A 21,484-nucleotide genomic window follows, 5' to 3' on the forward strand; every position below is an offset into this window, starting at 1 on the left:
CTAGAAAGATCAGCTAAAGTTTCAGCAGACAAGGAGAAAACAAATGGGAGGGAAGGGTTGATGCTACGAACTAAGTCAGGAATATGGCTTTTTTGGGGTGGTCAGCAGTTTGGTCAATAAGGTGGAGATACATTGTAAGCAGCATAGGATATAAGCATGAAGATTTGAACTTTAGCTAAGGGTCTAGACAGTTATAATTGAGAGATTATAGAACAGATTTGAGTAGGAGGGCCATATAACGCTAGATGAATTGAAGAATGGGGATATTTATATCTGAGAAAATTCTGAGATATATCAAGTAGTCTAGACTTAGAAGGACCTGGACTAGCAGAATGAATGCTGGAATGAAAAAAAAAAAGGACAAATCCAGAAATATTTTGAAAAAAGAGTTGAGAATAATTGGTAAATTATCTTCTAAAAGAAGCATGAGGTTTTTAAAAAAATGTAAGTCTTTGTGGCTGTTTAATGCAGAGATTCTGTGCTAGCTAGCCTGGGATCCAAAATTAAACAAGTATTTTCCCTACATAAAACCTGAAATAATATAATGTATTGATGTAATCATATAGTTACAAGATGCATACTAGGAGGGAAGCTCACTTAAAAAAAGTTATAACAAACACACAAAATAAAATTTATAGATAGGGAGGCTTTTATAATTCTATAAAATTAGTAGTCAATCCATATGACATGAAGATTACCAGGATGCCCCTGAAATGGGTTGCACAAGATTTGAGATGTCTAAAGCTCTCATCATTAGTCATACATGATGAGTTGACAGGCCTTGTTAAAATGCAAACAAGGTGATACATGAAGCCATGAGGATTCATTAGCACCTTGAACCAACTTAATTGATCAAATTATCTAACCTATTCTAAAGCACAAGGGAAAGGGAGATGCAAGCAAGAACACCAGAGAGATTTTTCTGTGTATAGGAAGGGAGATTATTGAAGAAGTCAGAAAGAGGCATTCATCATATGGGTTGTGTGTAGTTTCTTGTGTTGTTGCCCAGTTTGGGCTTGCATTGTAGATCCTTCTTCCTTCTAGTAAATTAATACACACTCACTTTGTCTTCTGGGAAGGTATATAAAGTAGGATAAAGAAGATTGAACTGGGAATCAGAAGTCAATGCCAACTCCAGCTCAGGCACTAAAATGCTGAATGACTTTACTTACCCTCTTCATCTCAGCTTTTACTTTTGTAAAATGAGGGCCTTAGACTAGATAAGTAATACCTACTCCAGCTACTCCATTCTATAAGATAGTTACTCACATTTTTATCCTCACAGTTTTTTTTGTTACTGGTATTTTTCTTTTAGTACAGGAGAATTTTATTTTAAAAAAACACTTTTATCAAGAAAATCACCTATTTGAGATTGCAAAGCTGGTGATGTTTTAAAGATGTATGTTTTCAGGCTCTTTTACAGATTAGCCATGTTTCTTGGTTTACAGTGAAAATCTATAGAACCTACACATGAATAAGACAACATCAGTTTTCGTTATAATCATATTTCACTCATTACAAAGTCCCGATACTTCTTCTGTTAGTCATATAATTACATGAGAGATGTTTCTTCCAGAATAACTACATTATCATTGAAATTATACTAAATTTACTACCAAATTTACAAATATTTTAGTCTTTAATATACATGTTGTCAAAATTCAGAGAGATTACATTGATAAATATCTTCCTATTGCATCTTTTCATTTTTGTGAATTATAAGCAACTGTCAAGCCTCTGGAGTTTTATAAAATTATCATCCTGCTGGAGAATGGCATGAACCCGGGAGGCGGAGCTTGCAGTGAGCCAAGATCGCACCACTGCACTTCAGCCTGGGTGACAGAGTGAGACTCCATCTCAAAAGTAAATAAATAAATAAATAATCATCCTGCTATCAAATATAAAGTTACATTTCTGATACCTCTGCCTGTTTGTATATAGAGAATCACTTATAGGAATACTATTTAGGATATCAAATATTCTTTCCAGTAAGATGAAGCTGTAGTAATACGCAGAGGAAAAGTGGAACTAGGATTGCTTGGAACAATGTGACATATCAGGATATCTGATATCTGGCATATGGTTATGGAGTACCTCAAAAGTCTTCATTTTGAAAACTGCACCTTAACTTTTAAATATATTTTTATTAGTAGAGCCTTTATTGACTAGCATTATTTAATAATAAGGGAGGAAAAGATGAAGTGAGGAAAGGAAGGAAAGGAGGAGGGAGGGAGGGAGGAAAGAAGGAAGGAAGGAAGGAAGGAAGGAAGGAAGGAAGGAAGGAAAGAAGGACGGAAGGAAGGAAAGAAAGATAGATAACTCATGAGTCAGGATTCTCAGAGAAGACGGTAACACTAGCTGTATTAATCAGAAAGATATTTATTAAGACACATGGACAACTCAAAATTGTTGCGATTGCAGAAGAAACAGATTGCAAGAGGTGTTCCATGAATTACTCCTTGTATTATCCCATAACTCACTTGCCAAAATCAGGAAACTGAATCAGAAAGCCACCCCACAGCTGCTGACTTCAGAACCTGGCCCCATTCCAGGCGGTATACCAGTAGGATGAATGCTCTGTGCTTGCCCTTTATCCCTACATAACCAAGCTTAGCTCTAAAGCAAAGTTTTCTGTGGGGGTGAGGAAGGCTGAATAGTGTTTGGTGTAATATTATCATTATTATATTGAAAATACATGTTTTACAATGTGGAAAATTAGCAAAATATGCAGACTTCTCAAAAAAAATCAGGAGACATGCAAATTTAATAATACCTAATATGAAATCTGTTTAACAATCCCAAATCTTGAAAGTTTAAGGATTTATTCCAGAAAGATCTTGCAGTCTTGAAGACAGCAGATTTAAACTAGCACATTTGTTCAAAACTTTTAGCAAATCTATTTAGAATTTTGTTTCTTTAAAGTTTCTTTTTCCTTCCCCTCACTTGTTTCCAAGTCATAAAAGAGAGGGAAGAGAGAGAGAGAATTTTTAATTGTTCAACCTATTGGAATAAAGTTAAGAATTACTTCTGAGGTGTAAGACGGTCATCTTATCACAGTTTTATTGGCCTTTCTTTTCTTGATTATTTACATAGAAAAATCTGGAGACGATATCATTTTGTGTCCCTCTCCACTGTTCTGGAAGTATTGGTTTCTGATAGCCTATTTCCTAAACTGAAAATTGTTGTTGTTGTTGTTGTTGTTGTTTTTTTCATAAGAAAAATTATTCTTATCAGCATATTACTGAAAATTATTTACTTTATATAATTTGTATTTGAGTAACAAAAAACAAAAATAAAACCCAGAGTTCTTCCTTCCAGAAGGAAAAGTATCTATCAATACTTTTTTTAAAAATATATATGTTTTCTTTACATTGATGCTAGCTGTTTTCAGGATTCCTGATGAATTGTGCAGGGGAATTATTATCAAAATCTTGAAGAAACTAGGGAGAAACTAGAAGAAACTAGGAAATGCTGGATTGTTTGGATATTTTTATAATAAAAATTTTAAACCAGATTTATGACAATCTAAGTGAAGCTATTTGAAATATTTCTTGTTTCCTAAAATAATGAGGAATTAAACTCATTTTCTCTGGCAGAAATTGGCACATTCTCTTCTTTGATATAAAGCTAGACCACATTTCCTAGACTTCTATAATTTAGAGGGAACCAGCTGAAAAGTTCTCCCCACTGGAATGTGAGCAGAAGTGACAAGTTCCAAGTTCAGATTGAAGTGGTTAAGAAAGTCAGCTTTCTCCACAATCTCTCTTTTTTGTCTATTGCCTGAGTGCAAAGGCTGCAGTGCTGGCCCTGAAGAATGGAACAGAGGCCAGGCGTGGTGGCTCATGCCTGTATCCCAGCACTTTGGTAAGCCAAGGGAGGCGGATCACCTGAGGTCGGGAGTTCGAGACCAGCCTGACCAACATGGAAAAACCCCATCTCTATTAAAAATACAAAATTAACCAGGCACGGTGGTGCTTGCCTGTAATCCCAGCTACTCGGGAGGCTGAGGCAGGAGAATCCCTTGAACATGGGAGGTGGAGGTTGTGGTGAGCCGAGATCACACCATTGAACTCCAGCCTGGGCAATAAGAGTGAAACTCCGTCTGAAAACAAAAAAATGGAACAGAGTCCCTGCCTATTCACACTGCAGTGTAAAGTGAGCAATGGGATTATTAGGATTGCTGTTTAACACTTTTAACCTACTCTGACTGGTGTACATCTGTGAACATACTGTGCTTTGGGAGAAAGTAGTCAATATAAAAATGTGATCTACATATTCAAGCTGCTTCATGTTGGTGCAAAAGTATACTGCCAACTCAAAAGCATTTTACAAATATATTTACACAGAATTCCGTATTTCAATTGTGTTTGTGCTTGGGATGGAAGTTCGGGAAAGGAATGAATAAGCAAGAAAAATCCTCTTAAATTTGAATATTGTGAGAAGTCCATGTTACAGGACCAGAGAAGTTGGGCTTTCAACTATTCTTTTTTTTTTTTTTTTTTTTTTTTTGAGACGGAGTCCTGCTCTGTCCTCCAGGGTGGAGTGCAGTGGCGCGATCTCCGCTCACTGCAAGCTCCGCCTCCCGGGTTCACGCCATTCTCCTGCCTCAGCCTCCCGAGTAGTTGGGACTACAGGCGCCCGCCAACACGCCCGGCTAATTTTTTTGTATTTTTAGTAGAGACGGGGTTTCACCGTGTTAGCCAGGATGGTCTCGATCTCCTGACTTCGTGATCCGCCCGCCTCGGCCTCCCAAAGTGCTGGGATTACAGGCTTGAGCCACCGCGTAGTTGCATTGATTAAAAAAATATAGATATATAAGAAGATGTAATACACAAGTCATAAACAATTTAAAAGATGTAAAAACCTGAATCTTGACCTTGTATTGTTTCCGTATTTTTTCCTTAATGCACTTTTATTTAATTTGGCTTAGCTATTTTAAAGATCATATTACTCTAGTCAGAAGCAGTGTTTTAGAATTCAGCTGGGTCACAGGAACTTTCCCACCACTCCATTCTAATTTGCAGTTTTGCTATAATAAAAGCCCTAAATATATTGCTACCGTCTAGATGTTTTATCTGAAACAAGTGTCCTTTGTAGTCTCAGAGGACTTTTCTATTTTATTTCCAGTAAATCAAAGTCTGTGAAGAGCTTCAGTTTTTATTAAGACATACCCTTCACAGTCCAGTGATTGCCAACTGTGGCAAGCCATTGACAGTTCATTTACATATAAGTGATGACTTCCATCAGGTAGTTGGCTCAAAAACACAATGGACATTTAGAGCATATCCAATATTTCTTGTTCTTTGATGAGCACCAAGTGCCAATTTTTATATAGAAACTGACTATTGAAAAGTGAAGGCTTCTTTTCCATGACCTTACACTGTCTTCTACAGCTCTAGAGTGAAATATTGTCACTGAACTTAATGTAGGATCACACCACTAAAAGACATTCAGTAGCCTTACTTCAACTTGCTAAAAATCAAGGAGTCAAATGTAGAAAACCTGAAACAAGAACGATCACATTTTATTAAATGAAAAGTGAACTTCCAGATCCTGTCCCAAACTGTCATAATCAGAATAACTTTTATATTTGTATAAAGTAATTGTGATATTATTAATTTTCTCTTATAAATATATTTACTACTTGGAATAGTGATTACACAACACTCATTAAGAAATCTTATATTTAAGTTTGTAAGTGCCTTTCATTATAACTCCATGATTTTGCTCCTAATGTTTTTGGAAGAGCAGTGGTTGAAATCTAGCCAAATTTTTATCCTAATTATGTTTTAAAAAAGGAGCAGGCTGATGACTTGTAATCACGCTTATATTCAACTTGTGTAATTTTTTCCTTTTTAAAAAAGTTGTGCATTTTTCATTTTTTCAGTATGTAAACAAAAAAATACTTTTATCTTTAAAATAAAATTCAATTATCAGTAAGGAGAGTATGCATAATTAAATTTCACAGGTAAGCCAAATTCCACATTTTAGCTTTAGCTAGTAATCACTTCCTCGCCCTGCTCAAAGGTTTTTTTGTTACAATTTTCTGGTTAGCGCTTCATCATGATTTTTAGTCCACCTTGAGTTTGGTTTTGGTGAGGCCTGACTTAACATGATTCTTGTAATTGGCTTTTCTAAAGATTTAATAACGTCCATAGATATTCTTATAGTAAACTTAATTGCATAAAAATAACCTGAGAGTTTTTTGTTTGTTTTAAAATCAAAGAGACTATTACAGAAGTAATGGACGCAAAGTAAAAGCTGTGAAAACAATGGGACACTTGTCATGTAGTTCCCAGCTCTTTTCATATCTAGCCTTTAGGCTATGTATAGACTCTATTCCTTCAATTACGGTTCCTCACTTGTTTCTCTAATTCCATTCAAAATAGAGGGATGGATAGATGGATGGATAAAATTAAATTAAAGATTCTTAAGAAAACTTTGCTTCAAATTCTTTCAGCATTGCGGCTGGGTGAGGTGGCTCACGCCTGTAATCTCAGCACTTTGGGAGGCTGAGGAGGGTGGATCATTTAAGGTCAGGAGTTCGAAACCAGCCTGGCCAACATGGTGAGACCCCGTCTCTACTAAAAATATAAAAATTAGCTGGGTGTAGTGGCATGCACCTGCAGTCCTGACTACTTGGGAGACTGAGGCAGGAGAATTGCTTGAACCCTGGAGGCGGAGGCTGCAGTGAGCTGAGATTGTGCCACTGCACTCCAGCCTGGGTGACAGAGCCAGACTGCATCTCAAAAAAAAAAAATTATTTCAGCACTAAGACAAATCAACTCAGGAATACTGTATATTGCTTCTCACCTTTTTACTTTAGAGTGAGCAATGAGTAGGGAAAAATAATACCACGACTCTACCAAAAATTAACACAGTTTAAAACAATCATTTCCAAAAACTTTACGTAATAAAGGACATTATGGAAAACAAAAAAATTGTTTGACATATATGATTTTAATGAAACATCACACTGTTACCTTTTTAAAGAATAAAAAAGGTGAATCCAACAGTATTGTATACCAGATTCATGAGTTTTAGAAATAAGAATTGTAAAGTTTCTTTATGGTATTTATTGGTAATGGAACAACATAAATTATAGTCTAATGAAAGGAGTACTTGACACTATGCAGGTTCACTTCATTATGATAAAACAGATTTTTTTATGAAGGAGATCAAATGAATGATGTTTGTCCAAAAATACTAGAAATTATAGATAAACTTGTCAAAGTTCTTTGTATATTCAAAGATTTTTATCCTTTCTTCCTACTCATACAGAATTGATCCACCTGCAATGTTAACTTGTCTCTTTGGGTAGAGAAGTTTAACTATTACAGGTAATAATATGTTGGAAACATCATTCAACTTTACATGACTTATAATGTTGTCTCATTTTCCTTTCTCTTATGGATCTGGCCACCAACTTTCCAACAACCTGGATGTTAGCTCGTTTGAGTGCTGGATGTCCATTTACTATAATACAAAACATATAGTTACATTAATACATTTTCAATTAATATGATAGTAATGTATCATGCTTTTGAAATTCTATGAGTTACAGGAAACTAATTATGGTTGTGTTAGAACATGCAAAAGACTGGACTTGGGCTCATTCCTTCGGGTGTAGTGTGTTACCTTATATATCATGCCAAGAGACTCAAAGTTACTGTTAGACCAAAGCATTGAGGGAAGGGATGGGTGGAACTGGGTTCCACTAATATACAGAATATAGTCAGCCCTCTGTATCTGTGGGTTCCCTAGTAATGGATTCAAGGAATTGCAGATAAAAACTATTCAGAAAAAGAAATTTCACAAAGTTCTAAAAGGTAAAACTTGAATTTGCTACACAAGTACTATGTTGAATCCACATGAATGAAGAGGTGTGTAGCTATTGTATTAGGTATCATGTGTAAACTAGAGATGATTTAAAGTATATGGGAAGATGGGTATATGTTATATGCAAATACTACCCCATTTTCTATAAAGGACTTGAGCATCTGTGGATTCTCATATTCGAGGGAGATTCTGGAACCAATTTCCTACCAATACTGAGGGAAAATCGTATTTGAAATAAATTAGATGCAACACATGTTTGCTTTTAAGACAAATAGTATTGACTTTTTTTACATTACAGTGTAATCAGTTCTGATAATGATATTTAAATTAACATAAACCACTATTCATATAGATTGCTTGTATAGATCCATCTTTATGTATAAAATGACTTCGCAATTAATAAATAAAAGGTATAAATTTACTGTGGCCACCATTATACAAAGAAATAATTTATAGATAGGGTAGTATATCTTTGCTGTTTAGGTCCTATAGTTGTTATTAAACAAAAACATAACCAGCTGCCAAAAACCAGTTAAAATTATAAGAACAATTAACATGGCTAAAAGGAAATTAATGACTTGAGGTGTTATAAGAAACAAGGCATTGTTTCTGGGTTAATGTATCTCCATATTGTTATTTGACAAACAGCAAGGCCTTATAATGACAAGATTAAATTGGGCCACATTGAAAAAGGACCTGATAGGCATTTTTCCAAAAAAGATATAAAAATGGACAACAGGTATATGAAAATGTAGTCAACATCATTAATCATCAGGGAATGCAAATCAAAACCACAATGAGATATCACCTCGGACCCCTTAGGGTGGCTATTATCAAAAAGTCTAGAGATAACAAATGTTAGCAAGCGTGTGGATAAAAGGAAACACTTACACACTATTGGTGGGAATTTAGATTGGTGTAACCATTCTAGAAAACAGTATGGAGTTTCCTAAAGTAATTAAAAATAGAACTACCATAAGATCCAGCAATCCCTCTTCTGGGCATATACCCAAAGGAAATGAAATCACCGTCTTGTAAAGATTATCTACACGTCCACGTTCACTGCAGCATTATTCACAGTAGCCAAGATATGCAAACAACCTTAATATATTTCACTGGACAAATACATTAAAGAACTATAGCATATATATACAATGGAACATTATTCAGCCTTAAGAAGAAGGAAATCCTGCCATTTGCCACAACACGAGTGAACTTGAAAGACATTAAGTGAAATAAGCCAGATACAGAAAGAAAAAATATTGCATGATTTCACTTACATGTGGAATCTGAAAAAAAGAGTCAAATATACAGACATAGAGAATCAAATTGGTTACTAGAGGTGGAGGATGGAGAGGAAATGGGGGAAAGTAGCTCAGGGATCACGAAGTAGCGGATGTTTAAGATGAACAGGTCTAGAGATCTAATGCGCAACCTGAGGACCACAGGCAATACAATTGTACTGTATTTGGGATTCCCACTAAAGATTTCAGTTGCTCTTGTTGCAAAAACAATAAATGGGAATGATGTGAGATGATGGCTATGTTGCTTCACTATAGTAACATTTTACTATTTATATGTATCCCATTACATCATGTTGTTTACTTTAAATATACACAATAAAACTTATTTTTTAAAACTGACAAATTAGGCCACAGTAATTGCAAAACAATTAGTAGTTTTCATTCCTAGTGAGATCACAGGGAAAGGCAACCACAAATTAGTGTCCTAATCCTAATTTACTACAGTTATACTAGAAAAGCATGAGATATGCATGCTAGTTCTTGAAATGAGATCTTAGGATTAAGTGCTTTCCTATTATGAATTTCTTTGATAATATCAAGCATATATTTCATCAAGCAAGAGATACTTATAATATAATATTACTCAAAGGAGTTAAAATAGACAGAAATGTGAAAATAAGGGCCTGAGTTCTTGTTCTTATACATTTCTGAGTGAATCCAGGTTTGGTACTCAATCTTAGTTTCCCTACTTTTGAAATTGGGGATAATATCTATCTTGTCCAGTTATTGAAAGGACCCAAAACTATATGTCAAAAGATATATTTGTAATAATACTTCATGAATATTAACTCTTCAGTTGTAATGAATGTACCACACTAATGCAACGTGTTAATAATAGGAGAATCTATTAATAGGGCTGGGGTGCAGGTGTGAGAGTACATGGGAACACTCTACTTTCCATTCAATATTTCTGTAAACCAATATTTCTGTAAAAGTAGAATAATGATAATACTGAAAGCTTATTAATTTAAAAACAGACATGTCTCTGATACTTTATAAGTATTTTAAAAATAGTTGCTGGATTATTGTCTACCCTATGATACCATAAAATAAGCTTCTTAAAGAAATTTCACTGGCAATTATATTATTATTTCATAAACTTTTAAAGAATAATTTCATTTAGGAAGAATAAAAATATAAGTACACATAATATATCTTTAATCTTTCAAAGTAAATATTCTTTTTTAAATTTTTTATTATTATACTTTAAGTTTTAGGGTACATGTGCACAATGTGCAGGTTTGTTACATATGTACACATGTGCCACGTTGGTGTGCTGCACCCATTAACTCGTTGTTTAGCATTAGGTATACCTCCTAATGCTGTCCCTCCCCCCTCCCCTCACCCCACAACAGTCCCTGGAGTGTGATGTTCCCCTTCCTGTGTCCATGTGTTCTCATTGTTCAATTCCCACCTATGAGTGAGAACATGCGGTGTTTGGTATTTTGTCCTTGCGATAGTTTGCTGAGAATGATGGTTTCCAGCTTCATCCATGTCCCTACAAAGGACATGAACTCATCATTTTTATGGCTGCATAGTATTCCATGGTGTATATGTGCCACATTTTCTTAATCCAGTCTATCATTGTTGGACATTTGGGTTGGTTCCAAGCCTTTTCTATTGTGAATAGTGCCGCAGTAAACATACGTGTGCATGTGTCTTTATAGCAGCATGATTTATAATCCTCTGGGTATATACCCAGGAATGGGACGGCGGGGTCAAACAGTATTTCTAGTTCTAGATCCCTGAGGAATTGCCACACTGACTTCCACAATGGTTGAACTAGTTTACAGTCCCACCAACAGTGTAAAAGTGTTCCTATTTCTGTACATCCTCTCCAGCACCTGTTGTTTCCTGACTTTTTAATGATCACCATTCTAACTGGTGTGAGATGGTATCTCATTGTGGTTTTGATTTGCATTTCTCTGATGGCCAGTGATGATAAGCATTTTTTCATGTGGTTTTGGCTGCATAAATGTCTTCTTTTGAGAATTGTCTGTTCATACCCTTCACCCACTTTTTGATGGGGTTGTTTGTTTTTTCTTGTAAATTTGTTGGAGTTCATTGTAGATTCTGGGTATTAGCCCTTTGTCAGATGAGTAGGTTGCAAAAATTTTCTCCCATTTTGTAGGTTGCCTGTTCACTCTGATGGTGGTTTCTTTTGCTGTGCAGAAGCTCTTTAGTTTAATTAGATCCTATTTATCAATTTTGGCTTTCGTTGCCATTGCTTTTGGTGTTTTAGACATGAAGTCCTTGCCCATGCCTATGTCCTGAATGGTATTGCCTAGGTTTTCTTCTAGGGTTTTTATGGTTTTAGGTCTAAAATGTAAGTCTTTAATCCATCTTGAATTAATTTTTGTATAAGGTGTAAGGAAGGGATCCAGTTTCAGTTTTCTACATATGGCTACCCAGTTTTCCCAGCACCATTTATTAAATAGGGAATCCTTTCCCCATTGCTTGTTTTTGTCAGGTTTGTCAAAGATCAAATAGTTGTAGATATGCGGCATTATTTCTGAGGGCTCTGTTCTGTTCCATTGGTCTATATCTCTGTTTTGGTACCAGTACCATGCTGTTTTGGTTACTGTAGACTTGTAGTATAGTTTGAAGTCAGGTAGCGTGATGCCTCCAGCTTTGTTCTTTTGGCTTAGGATTGACTTGGCGATGTGGGCTCTTTTTTGGTTCCATATGAACTTAAAAGTAGTTTTTTCCAATTCTGTGAAGAAAGTCATTGGTAGCTTGATGGGGATGGCATTGAATCTATAAATTACCTTGGGCAGTATGGCCATTTTCATGATATTGATTCTTCCTACCCATAAGCATGGAATGTTCTTCCATTTGTTTGTATCCTCTTTTATTTCCTTGAACAGTGGTTTGTAGTTCTCCTTGAAGAGGTCCTTCACATCCCTTGTAAGTTGGATTCCTAGGTATTTTATTCTCTTTGAAGCAATTGTGAATGGGAGTTCACTCATGATTTGGTTCTCTGTTTGTCTGTTATTGGTGTATAAGAATGCTTGTGATTTTTGCACATTGATTTTGTATCCTGAGACTTTGCTGAAGTTGCTTATCAGCTTAAGGAAATTTTGGGCTGAGACAATGGGGTTTTCTAGATATACAATCATGTCATCTGCAAACAGGGACAATTTGACTCCCTCTTTTCCTAACTGAATGCCCTTTATGTCCTTCTCCTGCCTGATTGCCCTGGCCAGAAGTTCCAACACTATGTTGAATAGGAGTGGTGAGAGAGGGCATCCCTGTCTTGTGCCAGTTTTCAAAGGGAATGCTTCCAATTTTTGTCCATTCAGTGTGATATTGGCTGTGGGTTTGTCATAGATAGCTCTTAATATTTTGAGATATGTCCCATCAACACCCAATTTATTGTGAGTTTTTAGCATGAAGGGTTGTTGAATTTTGTCAAAGCCTTTTCTGCATCTATTGAGATAATCATGTGGTTTTTGTCTTTGGTTCTGTTTATATGCTGGATTACTTTTATTGATTTTCATATGTTGAACCAGCCTTGCATCCCAGGGATGAAGCCCACTTGGTCATGGTGGATAAGCTTTTTGATGTGCTGCTGGATTCATGTTGCCAGTATTTTATTGAAGACTTTTGCATCAATGTTCATCAAGGATATTGGTCTAGAATTCACTTTTATTGTTGTGTCTCTGCCAGGTTTTGGAATCAGGATGATACTGGCCTCATCAAATGAGTTAGGGAGGATTCCCTCTTTTTCTATTGATTGGAATAGTTTCAGAAGGAATGGTACCAACTCCTCCTTGTACCTCTGGTAGAATTCGGCTGTGAATCCATCTGGTCCTGGACTTTTGGTTGGTAAGCTATTAATTATTGCCTCAATTTCAGAGCCTGTTATTGGTCTATTCAGAGATTCAACTTCTTCCTGGTTTAGTCTTGGGAGGGTGTATGTGTTGAGGAATTTATCCCTTTCTTCTAGATTTTCTAGTTTATTTGCATAGAGATGTTTATAGTATTCTCTGATGGTAGTTTGTATTTCTGTGGGATCGGTGGTGATATCCCCTTTGTCATTTTTTATTGCATCTATTTGATTCTGCTCTCTTTTCTTCTTTATTAGTCTTGCTAGCGGTCTATCAATTTTGTTGATCTTTTCAAAAAACCAGCTCCTGGATTCATTGATTTTTTCAAGGGTTTTTTGTGTCTCTATCTCCTTCAGTTCTGCTCTGATTTTAGTTATGTCTTGCCTTCTGCTAGCTTTTGAATGTGTTTGCTCTTGCTTCTCTAGTTCTTTTAATTGTGATGTCAGGGTGTCAATTTTAGATCTTTCCTGCTTTCTCTTGTGGGCATTTAGCGCTATAAATTTCCCTCTACACACTGCTTTGAATGTTTCCCAGAGATTCTGGTATGTTGTGTCTTTGTTCTTGTTGGTTTCAAAGAACATCTTTATTTCTGCCTTCATTTCGTTATGTACCCAGTAGTCATTCAGGAGGAGGTTGTTCAGTTTCCATGTAGTTGAGTGGTTTTGAGTGAGTTTCTTAATCCTCATTTTTGTCATATGGCAGAATAGACTCAGAGAACAATCCTTTTGATAAAAACAAGTCAAATCCTGGATAATACATTAAATATATTTTAACTTTTTACTAAGCTGGCAAAGAGGGAAGAAAAATGCAAAAACCAAAAACAAAGTGAAATCAGTAAGCTTAGTAAATATTTGAAATGCCAAGTCAGTTTTTTTGGTCATAGGCTGGGGACAGAGAATAAAGCATAGGATCCACCCAAAAGAGGGAGTGTATCATGAGAGCACAGTGGACAGTATATCATTATATACTCTCATGAGTATATCATGAGACCACAGTGGAGGGTTGTGCTATCAGAGTGAGTGGAAATGAGAAAGAGAGAGAGACACGGGTTGAGGGTTAGGGAGGGTGCAGGAAAGGAGGGAGAGAGGGAAAAGTAAAAAGAAAGAAAAAATGAAGAAAACCTAAAGAAATGGACATCAAAGAAATTTCCCTGTTTCCATAAGCTGGGTAGAGAGATCATAAATAACCCCAAAGCTGGCGCTTGGTTTGGTGTTCCAGTTCATGTCACTTGTGTGGTCCAAAAATATCTCAAATAACTTTAATGCTTGTTGGTCCCCAAAAACAAATAAAAAACCTCTCTAGAGGAAAGTAGCTTCAACAAAGGCCTTTAAAATATCTCATAAAAGCATATTTTATTAACCCATAGTGTGTTACAATGTATTTTTCAATGCAAAAGCAGTACCTATAATACTGGTATTTTAAAGTTATACAGATAGAAATACATGTAAAATATTAAATACCAAAATATTAATGATGAGTTTAGTTATAATTTAGCCTTATATTTTTTGCTTATCTACATTTTCAGTGGAAAATATTATTTATGTAAATATAGCAATATTAGAGATTTAAGCTTCTAGATTGGAATGCATGGTAGAAAGTAATTTTTATTGTAGATAATTAGGAAATAATCAGAAACAACATTTTTGTTTCTATTTCAACAATTTAAAGAAGTGGTTTTAAAGTGTGGAAATGTTCAAATAAAATAGATAATATGCTGAATACATGATTTATAGGCTGGATTTTCAGAAATGGGATATTATTTTTTCTCGAAGGTTCAAAGTATTATTGTGCCCTATATTTTCTTTTAAATTATCTACAAATTTTTATATTCACAAGTCCATGTTATTATTTTTCATGCAAATTCCACGACCTACTCAAGGTTATATATCATTCAACACTATTGGCTACTTCCTGTGAACACTTTAAAATTAATCTTTGTAGAGCAACTTGGAAAGAAAACAAACACAGATAGTTTTGCAAAATAAAATAAGCGTTTAGGTAATTGAGTGTCTACTGAGTCCTGTTTGTTTAGATTCATGCTAAGTGCTATGGGGTGATATAAAGGGCACTAGCTGAGAGCTTTCTGGGTCTCCATTTCCTAATCAAGAAATAAACAAGAGAGAAAAACACTACAATTAGTATATTACTCATAGTCATCTAGTTAAAAAAAAAAAGTGAAAGCACTACCTAACACGGTATCAGGATCTGCACATCAGATGATTATCATAGTCAACACAAAGCAAAATATAGTTCTAGATGGCAATTAATGTATATAAGTATAGTCAGCCTTCTGTACCTCAATTCAACTAACTGTGGATCTAATATATTTGGAAAAATGCAATAAAAATAACACTATAACAATAAAAAGCAACAATTAAAAAATGCAGTGCAATACATATTTATATGGTATTTACATTGTATTAGGTATTATAAGTAATCTAGAGAACATTTAAAGTATCCAAGAGGATAGGTGTATGTCATATGCAAATACTACATCATTTTTTATAAGAAACATGAGCATCTGTGGGTTTTGGTATGCTCTGGAGGTCCTGGAGTCAATTTTCCCTGTATACCAAGGGACTTATAATATGGTTTGGCTGTGTCCCCACCAAAATCTCAACTTGAATTGTAGTTCCCAGAATTCCCAAGTGTTGTGGGAGGGACCCAGGGGGAGGTAACTGAATCATGGGGGCTGATCTTTCCCATGCTATTCTCATGATATTGAAAAAGTATCATGAGATCTGATAGGTTTATCAGGGGTTTCTGTTTTGCTTCTTCCTCATTTTGTCTTGATGCCACCATGTAAGAAGTGCCATTCACCTCCTGCCATGATTCTGAGGCCTGTAAATCCAATTAAACCTCTTTTTCTTCCTAGTCTTGTATATGTCTTTATCAGCAGTGTGAAAACAGACTAACACAATAATTTGGTACCAGCAGAGTGGGATATTGTTGAAAAGATACCCGAAAATGTGGAAGCAACTTTGGAATTGTGTAACACGCAGAAGTTGGAACAGTTTGGAGGACTCAGAAGAAGACAGAAAAATGTGGGAAAGTTTGGAACTTCCTAGAAACTTGTTGAATGGCTTTGCCCAAAATGCTGATAGTGATATGAACAATAAGATCTAGGCTGAGGTGGTCTCAGATGGAGATGAGGAAGTTGTTGGGAACTGGAGTAAAGGTGACTCTTGTTATGTTTTAGCAAAGAGACTGGAGGCATTTTGCCCCTGCCCTAGAGATCTGCAGAACTTTGAATTTGAGAAAGACGATTTAGGGTATCTGGTGGAAGAAATTCCCAAGCTGCAAAGCATTCAAGAAGTGACTTGGGTACTGTTAAAGGTATTCAGTTTTATGAGGGAAGCAGAGCATAAAAATTTGGAAAATTTGCAGCCTGATTATGCAATAAAAAAGAAAATCCCATTTTCTGGGGCAGAAATTCAAGCTGGCTGCAGAAATTTGCATAAGTAGCAAGAAGCCTAATGTTAATCCCCAAGACCATTGGGAAAATATCTCCAGGCCATGTCAAAGACCTTCATGGCAGCCCCCCCCATCACAGGCCTGGAGGCCCAGGAGGAAAAAGTGGTTTTGTGGGCAGGGCCCAGGGTCCCTGTGCTGTGTGCAGCCTAGGAACTTAATGTCCCAGCCATTCCAGCTGTGGCTGAAAGGGGCCAACATACAGCTCAGGCTGCGGCTTCAGAGGTTGCAAGCTCTAAGCTGTGGCAACTTCCACATGGTGTTAGCCTGTGGGTGCACATAAGTCAAGAATTGAGGTGTGGGTACCTCCTCCTAGATTTCAGAAGATGTATGGAAATGCCTGGAAGCCCAGACAAAAGTTTGCTGCAGGGGTTGGGCCCTCATGGAGAACCTCTGCAAGGGAAGTGCAGAAGGGAAATGTGGGGTTAGAGCCCCCACACAGAGTCCCTACTGGGGCACAGGAGAGCTGTGAGCAGAGGGCCACCTTACTCCAAATCCCAGAATGCTAGATCCATCAACAGCTTGCACTGTGTGCCTGGAAAGGCTGCAGACACTCAATACCAGCCTGTGAAAGGAGCCAGGAGGGAGGCTGTACCCTGTAAAACCACAGGGGTAGAGCTGCCCAAGACCATGGCAACCCACCTCTTGCATCACCATGACCTGTAGGTGAGACCTGGAGTCAAAGGAGATGATTTTGGAGCTTTAAAATTTGACTGCCCCACTGGATTTTGGACTTGCATGGGCCCTGTTACTCCTTTGTTTTGGCCAATTTCTCCCATTTGGGATGGTTGTATTTACCCCCATTGCATCTAGGGAGTAACTAGCTTGCTTTTGATTTTACAGGGTCCTAAGCAGAAGGGACTTGCCTTATCTCAGATGAGACTTTGGACTGCGGACTTTTGGGTTAATGCTGAAATGAGTTAAGACTTCAGAGGACTGTTGGGAGGGCATAATTGATTTTTGAAATATGAGGACATGAGATTTGGAGGGGCCAGAGGTGGAATGATATGGTCTGGCTCTGACCCCACCCAAATATCAACTTGAATCATATCTCCCAGAATTCCCATGTGTTGTGGGAGGGACCCATGGGGAGGTAATTGAATCATAGGGGCCAGTCTTTCTTGTGCTATTCTCATGATAGTAAATAAGTCACATGAGATCTGATGGTTATACCAGGGGTTTCTGCTTTTGCTTCTTCCTCATTTTCTCTTGCCACCACCATGTAAGAAGTGCCTTTCACCTCCCACCATGATTCTGAGGCCTCCTCAGCCATGTGGAACTGTAAGTCCAATTAAATCTCCTTTTCTTCCCAGTCTAGGGTATGTCTTTATCAGCAGGGCAAAAACAGACTAATACAACTAATGTTGTTATATTTATATAGCAGAGGTCCAAGCTTGAACATAAGTTTTGTGTACTTCAGAATTTCTCAAAGGGATACATCCAGAACACTGGCAGAAGAAATCTTCTAGGGACCTCTGACCAACAAAACTTCTTGGGGAAAAACTTTTAATAAGAGGAGAATGAGCTGAGTATTTCATTCTTGTTCCAATAAGATAATGGCATTTGGTAGAGTTGGATGATTTTATGTACTCTGGAATGCCTCTTGCTATTTTGCTTTGACTTTCCACTCTCTTCTTCCTCACCTTTTCATATCACAAGTAGGAAGACTTTGGCCTACATTTTGTGAGAGGAAGTTCCCAGTGAGAAAATGAAAGTAACTGAAAAGCTATCCTCTTAAACAATGTCCTGGGTTGCTGAGAGCACAGAGCATCAGTGCTCTGGGATCAGGGTAACTAGGGTAGAAATATCAGGAGAGGGCCTTCTGCCTTCTGCAGGTTGACTTGACCCCTTGTGGAATCACCACAGCATGGCCTGGACACGTGCTAGTGGCAACAGCAGCAGCAAGACACCTTCATCAGGCTTCCTGAGCTTCAGAGTGACAGCATCAGACATCACTGCAATAGGGGCAGACTGAAGTAAGGTGGGTCCAGGAATATGGAATTCCATGTTGCAGTCTAAAATGACGTATTTATAAGTGCATGCAAGATATCCAAGGAGAATTTGTAGAATTTATTGCAATTATTGGGATTGTCTTCATAGAGAGCAGAGATTGTGACCATTTTTGTGACTATATATGTATCTACATATATATATGTATGTGGTTATGTAGTTCAGAGATTGTTTTGAAATACTAAACATTTGCTTTCCAACCCTCACTGCTCCTAGCTCCTGAGTCTATCATCCAGGCAGGAATAATGGTTTCCTAAAGGGTGACTGGAAACAAATCACCTCATTTCTTATGTTTACCAATTTTGAAACATGGAAAAAATTATAAGTTGCTAATACATATTGTATTTCTGAGTTTTTAAATAATCAGGTCCTTTTTTAATAATCTGCAAACATGGAAGACATATAGCTATTTAATAAACATAGCTACTTAAATTGAAGTGAATAAATTTCTCGCATTCCATATATTCACTGCCCTCAAGCAGAAAAACCCAAGAACAATGAAGACAAGTGTATTTCAAGAAGGTTTTAAAACATAAAGCATAAACAACACTTTCAAAAGTAATGCTTCTACTGGAATAGTATGACTTTGTTCAGAATCAATAGCATTCTTAGGATCCAAAATATCAGACAGAACCTAAAGAATTTAACACATGGAGACATATGGCAAAGAAGATTATGTAATGGCATAAGAACCCTTTCCAATTTTAAGGAGATAAAAACTGAACTGGAAGACTGGAGAAGGAACAAAATAGAAGAGATTTATGAGATCCTGAGCTCTTGTAAAATGACCAGGCACCCTCTCCCATTGTACCTCACACTGGAGGAATAGAAAAAGAGAAATCTCAATTATAAAAGTCACATACTGTTTTGGGGAAAATCAGGAGTGCAGGGGTTTTATTGAAGGAGGCTATAGCAATAGCTCTGGGCACTGTCTAGATGATGTTTCTGCAGCCTTACAGAACACATCACAGCTCAAGGTGGTATAAGGAGAGCTACTGATACTGCTGAGTTTCCCAAGGGGTATGGGAATTCTGAGAAGGCTGGCTGACGGGAAAAGATCTAAGGTCAGGATAAGAAGAGGACAGAGTATATTCATTCAGTTACTGGAATTATAGCAGATATTAAGAATGAATGCCAACTAATGGCTCCTAAGGTCCAGGTGGTATGATTTATGCCACAGAGGAGGCCAGCAAGGAGACGAGATTGCATTGAGGATGTCTGCACCAGATGAAAGGAAATGAGAGAGCAGGCCTATTATAAATGGGTACCCAGTTACAGAGTAAGAAAGAACAGAGAATGAAATTAGATGGCATATATAAATAATAAGAACATCATAAAAAGTCAAAATGTAGCTTATAGAATATTGAAATAAAAGAAGTCAGTCTGATTACCTACAGGAAAATATTTTCTACATGATATACTTGAGTTTGAAACTCTATACACTGTGCAACCTGGAAATATAAGGTTCATTAAAAGTGATTTCAACTCAACGAAGGGCAAGGAGTGGAAAGGAGCTAACCTAAGTAACTCTGGAAATCAGTGTTTTGATTGGAAACTGGAGGCTAAAGACAAAATGCACATGGAAACAGATGGATTATATATATATATAATTATAGATATGTCTACAAATATGGGTTCATATTCATAAATATATTTCCTACTTTTACCCTCTGAGAGGGCCTGGAAATAGTGGCACTTCAGTAGCAATGAGCACATCCAATTTCTAAATACTATTTTCCAAGTAAAGGAAACATGATTCCTTGGATAAATAGATGATTCCAGGGCTGGGATAGCAGCAATACAAGACGTGCCTGCAGAATTGTTTAGTGACAGCAAGTAAGGAAACACACAAAAGACAAAAAGATGGGGACATGTCAAAGAGACACAGGAGCCAACCTGAAAAAGCTCCCAATCTCTAAATCTGGAAAAAATTGAGCAACAACAATAACAAAATAATACAGTAATAGATTAGAATTCAAACTATAAAAGAAATATACATGAATATTTACTAGTATAATTAATAAATACATGGTGAAGAAAATTTTAGTACAAAATAATTCTTAAGAAGTTTTATAGATACCTCCACATCCAGAAGAAAACTTTAATTCCTGAACCCTACCCCCATCCTTTGAGTGTGAGCTAGACTTAGTTATGTGCTTTCATAAAACAGATCATGTAAAGGGAAGGGGTAGCTTTATAATGAAGAAATCTGACAAACACTACTTTGGCCAGGTAATCAAGATTAATATCACCAGTGATAAGTCATATTGATAGCATGTTCCCACTGATATGATGAGGACACTTCACCTCTGTGATATTCTTTCCAAAAATTTGTAACCCCAATTTAAGCTTAAAAAAAATCAGACAAATCCAAATTGAGGGACATTCTACAAAATACCCAATCGGTAATCTTCAAAACTGTCAAGGTCATGAATACAAGGAAATACTGAGAAACTGTCAAAGCCAAGATGAGCCTACTAAGACATGACAAGTAAACACACTGTTGAATTTAGAATTACATGCTGGAATGGAAAAAGGACATTAGTGGGAAAACCAGTGAAATCCAAATAAAGTTCAGAGCTTGGTTAATTATAAGGTACAAATGTTAGTTCCCTAGTTTTCACAACTGTACCACAGTTATCTCATAGATGTTAATAGGAGAAGTAGGGGAGGGAATTCTGTATTATCTTTGTAAGTCTTCTATAAATCTAAAATTATTCCAAATTGAAAAGTTCATTTAAAAAGTGGTACCAACTTTTTTACTATATAGGAGGGCTATCACCAGTAACCCAAACATTAAAGCAAAATAACAGAAATACAAAAGAAAATATCATAGCTCTAATAAAAGAGTACCGACAGTATAGTGGCTAGATGCTAGACTTTTTAGACTGGCTTGTGAAAACCTAGGGTATAGTTTTCAACAAATTTTAGAAACATAATGGCAAAATATACTACTTATGGCTTTTAGAAAGAAAGAACCGTATTTCAATCCTCTTTCCCAGCTAAATCGGTCTACTCCTCCATGATCCT

The 21,484-nt window shown here is 36.6% G+C and overlaps 1 protein-coding gene across 5 annotated transcripts in view; it reads right to left on the minus strand.

Annotated features, from left to right (window-relative positions):
* IQCM (IQ motif containing M) overlaps nt 1-21,484 on the minus strand; it is a 646,606-nt gene that overhangs the window by 155,414 nt on the left and 469,708 nt on the right. For 2 of the 5 annotated variants that reach the window (XM_063638261.1, XM_055276084.2), the window contains one exon: nt 7,273-7,476. The exons of the other annotated variants lie outside the window; for them this stretch is intronic. In XM_063638261.1, the coding sequence (XP_063494331.1) occupies nt 7,361-7,476 (116 nt within the window). In that variant the 3' untranslated portion in view covers nt 7,273-7,360. Of the gene's footprint in view, nt 1-7,272; nt 7,477-21,484 lie in introns of those variants that run through there. 5 annotated transcript variants of the gene reach the window in all.

Source organism: Symphalangus syndactylus, chromosome 4, assembly GCF_028878055.3.
Source record: "Symphalangus syndactylus isolate Jambi chromosome 4, NHGRI_mSymSyn1-v2.1_pri, whole genome shotgun sequence".
Lineage (NCBI taxonomy): Eukaryota > Metazoa > Chordata > Mammalia > Primates > Hylobatidae > Symphalangus > Symphalangus syndactylus.